This window comes from Lepeophtheirus salmonis, chromosome 6 (genome assembly GCF_016086655.4).
Source record: "Lepeophtheirus salmonis chromosome 6, UVic_Lsal_1.4, whole genome shotgun sequence".
Classification (NCBI taxonomy): Eukaryota; Metazoa; Arthropoda; class Copepoda; order Siphonostomatoida; family Caligidae; genus Lepeophtheirus; species Lepeophtheirus salmonis.
Genome location: NC_052136.2, coordinates 51499582 through 51508386, shown reverse-complemented (window position 1 = coordinate 51508386; position 8805 = coordinate 51499582). Strand labels below are relative to the sequence as shown.

At 37.4% G+C, this 8805-nt stretch overlaps 1 protein-coding gene across 4 annotated transcripts; it reads left to right on the top strand.

Annotated features, from left to right (window-relative positions):
- The first annotated feature begins 2094 nt into the window (after positions 1 to 2094).
- Positions 2095 to 8028, top strand: LOC121119919 (uncharacterized). 4 transcript variants are annotated; one of them, XM_071889663.1, is made up of 10 exons: positions 2125 to 2569; positions 3113 to 3911; positions 3978 to 4154; positions 4944 to 5093; positions 5161 to 5325; positions 5492 to 5701; positions 6008 to 6208; positions 6274 to 6624; positions 6692 to 7147; positions 7222 to 8028. In XM_071889663.1, exons 1-10 carry the CDS (start codon positions 2388 to 2390, stop codon positions 7729 to 7731), a joined length of 3201 nt encoding a protein of 1066 aa, XP_071745764.1. In that variant the 5' UTR covers positions 2125 to 2387; the 3' UTR covers positions 7732 to 8028. The 4 variants fall into 4 exon arrangements, with proteins under 4 accessions (XP_040570682.1, XP_071745764.1, XP_040570684.1 ...); XM_040714750.2 differs by having other exon boundaries at positions 2150 to 2569; positions 3110 to 3911; XM_040714748.2 differs by having other exon boundaries at positions 2095 to 2569; positions 3110 to 4154.
- Positions 8029 to 8805: the final 777 nt, after the last annotated feature.

Genomic DNA, 8805 nt, shown 5'->3' with positions numbered 1-8805 from the left:
TAGCCAATTGGATTACATTCGGCTTTATCATAGTCTCCCAAAAATATCACATCATTTGTAATCATTACACAATAACAATGGGTTAAATGTATTAATTTCAATGAAGTAACCCTTTCCCCTAAAATCGACACTGATCGGATCAAATATATATATATATATATATTTTATTTTTTTTGGATAGCAAAATATTTTGACCCTACATCAAGTCTATAACACTTGACCAAATATACCCCTATGACATACATTACCGAGTCGTCCATTGAAATCTGAAAACTAACTAATTCAATAATGAATGAAGGTTGAGTGATTGAAATTAATTCATATTCCTATATATATACACAAATATAACATAACAAATCTGAGCTTCCTAGATTTGTAAAAGACGAGAAAATGACACTTGAACTGGCCATTGGAACACTCTATGCAGTTGAGCGTCTCTATGACCACCATCTACGCCTTTAGAAAGTCCAAAACGTTGTAGAAGAAGAATGGTTTTGAGAAAAAGGCCAAACTGGACCCGGAGGAAATAAAGAAAACAGTCCAGGCCAATCCATGAAAAAGATCTCGGGGTTTCACACTGGACTGTCCTGAGAGCTATCAAGAAAAAGGTTTGAAAGAGTCTTGTGAGGATGGAGAGGCCACTTTTGACACCAGCAATGAAAGAAACCCATCTCCCCCATTGCAACTCTTTTTTTGACACTTTTATCCCCCCCCCATCAGCCCTGATGCTAACCCCCTCGACTACACCTTTTGGGGTCATTTTTTGGGCTTGTAGTGTCCGTCATCCCAAACACTGAGCCCTTCAAAGACACATTCAGCCAGTACTGGGACGCCATGACAGAGGACTACATCTGCAGCGAGTTCCAGGCCATCTGGAAGCCATCGTTGTCGCCAAGGGCGGATACATTAATGATTAAGAGAGCTCAGACAATATTAATTTTATTGAAATTTTATTTTAATTTATAAATTATATCTTGTTGAAGTTTAAATTCAAAGTGCTTAGATTTTAATTAACCACTCGGTGTTATATTAATTGAGAATTTCTCCTTTTCTTGATGCCTGTTCCAGATGGTTTTTGTGTTCATGATACAAAATATTATTTAGTTATGAATCATTTTTCTTTGTTTTCATTTTTATGAAGGTTAATTATGATCATCAACATTTTCTCTCCAATTATTAACAACCTCTTTTCACGCGTCAATAGCTAGGGATGTTGTTGATATTTGTTGAAGGTAGTAGTAGTAACTTGTATAATGTTCATAATTTTACAGCACGACTCGCAGATTCATGGCTTTTAAAAACGCGAGATTCCTCCTGGATGATGATTAGTGTCCTCCTTCTCCTCTCACCTCTGCATAGTATGGTGATCATTTTCATACATGTAAAGAGGTTGGTTCATGCGATAAACGAATAAACATGCAAGCTTTTTGTATCTTAATATATAAGAGTATTTATACAGTGAGAGAGATTTCTTCACTTTTGTTCCTTTGATGGAAAAGACGTGTGAAGAAGTTAAAGTCTAAGATGCTTCCTCCCTTTTTTTTCGTTCTATGTAAAGAATATGTTGCCGTTATTATTGACCACCCCCTAACTAACTTACTAACTTGACCTCAAAATTAAAGACATTTCCTCTCCTTTCACCTTCTTCTCCTGCTTCTTTTAGTTTTCTTCCCTTCGTTTTTCTGTTAGACATGGATGAAAATTTATAGCTTTTTTGAAAAAAATCAACATGGCAAAATAAAAGGGGTTAAAAGCATTCAAGGAATGTTGGAGGTGAGATATTATTCATTTATCTTTATAATCTATATAGAGAGATGCCTTGACAAAAAAAAAAGGTATGCCTCTATTAGAACACAGGGTACAACTTTCATTGTTGTTTCTATTATTGATATTAATTTATTTATTTGCAGTGTATGTATTTGCTATTTTTATTTATTATTCTTTCTTAAATAATAAAAAAAACAAGAAAAAAATACAGAAATTAAGATATTTTTATTGACAGGTAAAAGCCACAGGGTAGAGTGGCGAGGGAGATTCTTCCTGCACGCGCGACCCACTCAGAGCGCACACGTAATCACACACGCTCTCTCCTTTAACCGCACACACACCACTGCCTCCTATACTAGTATATTTTTTCCCTTCCTTCCCCAAAACATGATAATGAAGCGCCGAAATAAATAGTTGTCACTGAGACTGTGATCGGAGAGGGTGTTTTATCTCTCCTTAGCGCATTATTAAATATCTTTAAATTAAAAGTAGTTCAATTAGTAGTGATTATTATTATTGATATCAATATTTGTTTGTTATATGTGACGTCATCAACATGAGGAGAAGTCTACTTTAATTCATTTAAGTGGAGTATTTATCATCATCATCAACTCAACAACATGTTGGATAAAAACGGCCTTCCAGTGCATCACGCCTCTGCTTTTTCAGCCTTTGGACTACCAGGGTCTGCAAATCCCAATGAGCGACCCGTGTATTCACATCATCCGCATCATCATCCCATGACCCATTGGGATTCACGGCTCGCTCATCCTGGTCTTCCATCCAACAATAACCCACAATGGTAGGCACAGACTCCTTCTGTTTTCCCTATAAATATGTAAAGTGTATACTTTGAACTGGGAGAAAAGATTCGTGACTCCATTTTTAAATAATTGGACAGGCGTAATAATTGTTTTTAATAATAGTATGAGAGTCTCTTTTCTTAATGCAAATTCATTTTTATTTTGTGTGTGTATAATGAAAAGAATCACGAATCTTCTTTGAAAAAAAAAACTATCCATTTATTAATTATTAATTAATAAAAAAATCTCATTTTTACTCAAAACGAAATACAACCATATTTGATTTTTTTTTTAAATGAATATTGTTCAGACCTCAGGGTGGCCCATCCACCCTGAAACCAGGCTACGATCTCTTTTTATATTTTTCCTTCTTTTTATGTATGTATCTATGTTGTATATCCAACCAACCAACTTGATTTTTTTTTTTTTTTTCAATAAGTATCCCAGTGAGAAGGTCATAAATTATGTATCTCTCAACTCGAGTTCCCTTCTCCCCCCTTCTGACCCTTGATGATTCTAACCTGTTCCTTCATTTTCAGCAGTTTTCCTCCTCCAAACCATTTGAGTGATGGATCCTCTTTCTTAGGGATCCCTCCTCCGGTTCAACCCGGAGTTGTCCATCCTCCACTAAGTCCCAGCTCCTACCTAACAGCCAGCCACGCTTCAGTTCGATCTCATCAAGACTATCTCGCTGCAGCAGCACATCGTCTCAATGAACTCCAAGCTGCTTCTGCTGCCGCCATGATAGATCCATTGGCCTTAGAGGCCTCACGTATTCAAGCTGCTTCCAATACACTCAGAGAGAGTCTTCGTGCTAATCGCAAAAGAGCCCTTTCCGCATCGCCATATACAGACTTGGACATTGCGGGAGCTCTCATGAGATACTCTCCTACGACTCTTCAACTCCTCTCAGGGATATCTCCCAATTCCTCTGGCTCCTACATTGGAGGTGCTTTAAGTCCTGCTGCTCTGAGTCTTCATTCCAGTCTACAAGCCCTTCAAGCGCAGCAGATCCAAGCTCATCTCATCCGCTCTGCTTCCACATCTCCATTTCTGTCTCCCACTACCTCTCTACAAGCTCCTCCTTCCGCAAATCCTCTCCTACATTCCACAACGGGTCTTCCAACACCCCCTTCAGCTCAAAACTCCTCACAGACCCCATCCTCTACTCCGCACTATCTCCCTCTTTCCCCCTACTCAAACTCTTCCAAATCAGACTCCACTACAAAAGACTCCAAACCCGCCTCTTCCAATGTCGTTTCATCCACTATGGATGAGTTGGATGTGGACCAAATACGGGAAAAAGTACCCGCACCTCGGGTCAAGTCAAGCAAGAAAAAGGTAGGAGCCCTTCATTTAGAACCCATACTTTTCAGTCCAACTCACAACGCCAAATTTATTCAACAGGAAGATAAAAAGTCCTCTTCATCCTATGGAAATGAGTTCTTCCAACCCCATCGCGTCATAGAGAACTCAGATAGTACCACTGGGGACAACATCAAAGAAGAGCCAGACTTTGTGGAAACACACTGTCATTGGGCAGAATGTGATAGGGACTTTTGTTCTCAGGATCAACTCGTTCAAGTAAGATACATAAAAAAGTTCATTTATTTATTTACTCAGTTTTTTAATTCCTTCAAAGTCCGATAGGGGGAAATATCTTATATAGCGATATGGAACTTATCTTTTTAAAGAGTATTATTTATATTTATTTCACTATTCTCCCCGTAATCTTTATGACAAAAAAACTGTTTTATTTTTGAGCTATCCATAAGTAAGTTAGAGAGAGAAGAGATAAAGAAATACATTGAAAGGGAAGAAAACTTAAAATCTTTTTTATTTCTTTTTTTTTTTTTGTTAAAAAAAGAGGTATTATTACTATAATATATATATTTTTTTATAAATTGTCCATTCTCAGACTTGAAGTCGTAAAATGTGTCTTTTCTTCTACATTTTTTTTTAATGTCTCTCAAGTATAAAATGTGACAAATTCTCCTCTATACCCAAGTATATATTTATGTATTTATCTTCTCTTGTATTCTTCTACTTAAAATAATCCAAACCAGTCTTTAATCCTCTTACTTATGTAGAGAAGTAAATGAAGTAGCACCTTTCATTTGGTACCCCTGATTTTTATGTCTCTTTGCCAATTATGTTTATGATGGGTAGCGGAGCAGCGTAGAGCGTTTTATTTTTATATCCAGACCTATTTTTATTTTTATTAATTCAGTGGAAAAAATTGAGCCATAAACTTCAGTAGACCTTGAAAAATCCCCCCACCTCCTCCTTTGAACTTCTTCGTCCAATAACAATATAAACATATAATAGTACGCGAAACGTCCACATAGTAATAAACCCCTCATTGTTTTGCAGCATTTGAACAACGATCACATCGCGAACAATAAAAAATCATTTGTATGTCTTTGGAAGAATTGTACGCGGGAGGAAAAGCCCTTCAAGGCTCAGTACATGCTCGTGGTACACATTCGGAGACATACAGGGGAAAAGCCCCATAGATGCACTGTGAGTCATTTAATGATTTATTTTTATGAGCCTCAATCTATCAATGTTTTATTTTTCGCGTCTTTAGTTTGAGAACTGCAACAAGGCTTACTCACGCCTGGAGAATTTGAAAACGCATTTACGAAGTCATACAGGGGAGAAACCCTATACTTGCGAGTTCCCTGGCTGTCCAAAAGCCTTTTCCAACGCATCTGATCGCGCCAAACATCAAAATCGAACCCATTCCAATGAGGTAAGTCGTTTGATAATACCACTAAATAAATTATTTGTCACATACTCTTTAAATACTTTCTGCTGCTTTTGGAAACCAGGAGTAGAGGTAAAGGGGGGATCTCTCTCACCAACTCAAGATTTTAGTTTTTAAAGTGTTTTATCTTCATTTTTTCTCTCTCCCGCAGAAACCTTATGCTTGTAAAGCTCCTGGCTGCACAAAGCGCTACACAGATCCCTCATCTCTGCGAAAGCATGTCAAAACAGTACATGGACCAGAGTTTTACGCGAACAAACGTCACAAAGGGAATGAATATGACGCTAAAAAGGATCACGAAGCAAATGGTCGAGAAAATGGGCCTTTCAAAGCACCACCGAGTGTCACGATTAAATCTGAGGTATGTTTATTTGTTTTTATCTTCCTTTTTTTTCCTACAATGTATGTTTTTCCATCTCGTCATCATTATCCATAGGATTTTCAAATTCTATGGTGAGACTACTTCAGAATGACTTTCAAAAAAATGTATAAAATATTGTATCTTCTATAAATGATAACTTCTTTTTTTTTTTAAAGTCACGCAACAGATTCTTAAAAACCATTTTTTTTTTTTATCTCCTACTATAAAAATATGACATCTTTATTTTTTAAAGAATTATAGTAACTATACGGGCATTCAAATATGTATATATGTTTTTTTTTTAAGGGGGATGCCTCGTCTCCGGGCTCAGTCTCTTCACCTCCATCTGATGTTGTCACTTCTGGAATGCATCCAAATCCTGCTGCCACTAGCTCTCTCGTACACATGAATCCCTTGGGTCAACTACATTACAATGTGTCTGAAAACGTCGTTTCCACTACGCGTCAACATTGGGGTGACTATGAGAGTGATAACGAGCGTAGACAGGTGAGATTTCTTAAGCAAATAATAAGCATTATGTTCTGTAGTCTAAGAATCTTGCTTTTTTGCAGAGTGTATCATCTAGAAACATCTCCAGCAATGCAAATGCCACTGTGGGTCTCTCCATGCAGGCGCCCATGTCACACAATCCAGTTAGTCATATTCAGCTCAAAACACCGGTTCTTATGGGTGAAATCAATAAAAGTATAGAGAAATTGAGCATTGGAAGCACAACAAGTACCAAAGCCAACAATAAACTCCATCCCCCACAAACTCAAAGCCATCTCTCTTCTCATCCTCAGCCCATCAATCGGAGGGATAGTAATTGGACCAATTCCACTGAGGGATATGGAAGCTTAATCTCTGAGCAATCCTCTGGGAACATTAGTCGAAGATGCAGTGCGGTCTCAGCCATGTCACAAGTATGCTTCATATCAAACACCCCTAGGTGTAGATATAACGATTTTCATATTCTTTTCTCTTTTTAAGGGCTCTAATCTATCTACTAGAGCAATGATGAACTCACCCTGGGATCCTATTTCTGTAGACAACTCTAGACGCTCCAGTTTTGCTGGAGGTCAACAAGACGGCGTCTCACAACACGTGAATAAACTTCATCGAAAGGCAGAGTCATTAATCCAACCCATGGATGGACGTAATTCCTCCATGTCTAACTACTCAACCACAGGAGCTGTACATCCGGACGATCCTTCAGTCCATGGATCTGTCCAAAAGGCACCCACAAGGCGAGCTTCGGATCCAGTGCGATCCTCTTCCTCCATAAACCGCAATCAATTTGGCAATCAACTCAATAATCATTCCAATCCACAACAGCTTCAACGTCATCGAAGCTATACACAATTAAATGAAAACTCACGGATTCCAATCCATGGTCAAAGGATAAGAGGAGCTGAAGAAGGTAGTGGATTCTCACCGTTGAATCAAGTATGTTGTTGACTTTATTACCTTAACACTATATTCCAGATGTACTCATGTATCATTTTTTTTCTTTTTTATAGAATCACATTCAGCAACAACAACAACAACAGCAGAGCTGTTCCATGCAACAGCAAGTCCCTATTCAGCAACAAAGGATCAGCTATAACGGGCAAAACAACTTTAATTCATTTCAGCAGTATCCTCAACAACAACAATGGGGTCCCTCATATCATCCCAATTCCTTTGCAAATAATGGAAACATTCAACAGCAACAGCAGTACCATCATCTAACACAGCAGCAGTATAACAGCAACAACGGTGGGAATAACAATGGACCAAGTGGATTCGACAACAACCATTGGCAACAACAGCAACATAATTGGCCAAACAACAATTGGCAACAACCCCCTCCTTCTATAGGAGGTCCTCCCCCTAGTGGTGCAACAACCACTGTTCCTCAAGTGCAACAGCAACATGGTCAGCCAGCTGCTGTAGCAGCAGCTGCAACTATGAGTGCAAACTCTTCCAGCTATCAAAGAACCTGTGATTACGTTCAGCAGTGTCAGAATTGGAGCATGAATCAGCAGTGATTCATGTGTCGTATCATCATCACGGATGAGATGGGATTCTTGTTTGTTTTTTCAACAATCCTTGTGTGATGGTGTGTGTTTCTCTCTCTCTGACACTTTTTTTAGGTCTCATCAAAGTCTGATCTCAATATACATGTTTCTTCTTCTTAAATCCATACATACATAAATATATATCAACATACATATCTATACCTAAATATATAATATTTTCTAAAAAAAAACCTTCCAACTTGTTACAAAGTTTGCTATTGTTAAACTATTTTAATTTAATGAAAGAAAAAAATACCTGCTCAAAAATATATATTTTATTTAATATCATTAAAATCCAAAAAAAAAAAAAGAACCTTGTTTTTTTTTTCTTCTTCTTCTTCATTCTCTCATTCTTTTAACCATTATTGATATTTAAGTTTTATAAGCAAAATAGAGTAATATCTATATTTGTGCCTCTACCATGATCCTGTCTTTTTGTACATCATTGACATTTCCCTTCTTAAAATAACTGCGCTTCCATGATTGATGATCCAATCTACTCTTTCACAATGGTGTCTTTTTTATTCTTCTGAAATACAAAGCTACGTAACTAGTCTTTAGTACATGAATACTCTATGCAAATGCTTCAGATAAATATCCTATGCATGCTCCATCATAGTGTGACAACGTTGAAGGGACCTTTTGCGGAAAAGATGGGCTCTATGAGAGCAAACGAATAGGCATGTACGAGGGTGGTCTGAAAAGTTTCCGACCTAACAAAAGTACAAGACATTTTTTCCGATTTTTTTTTTTTTTTCTTGTAACTCTACACACTTCTCCCAGCGATGCTCCCATCTCTCTGTAGCCCAACCAAATAGTACTCGGTGCTTATTTCTGCAAAAATAATTGTTCACGAGACACTTGTTTTTGGCTCAATTACTCCGAGTTGGATTGACTTAGATGCGTCAAATTTTAACAGAACAAGCCTTCATATGTCTGCTATTGTTTGAATCTATTTAAAGGTTTCAGAAACAAAAATTAAATGACAGCAACTTACTCAATTTTGTCCATTTTTACAAAAACACTCAGATCAACTCATTGAAA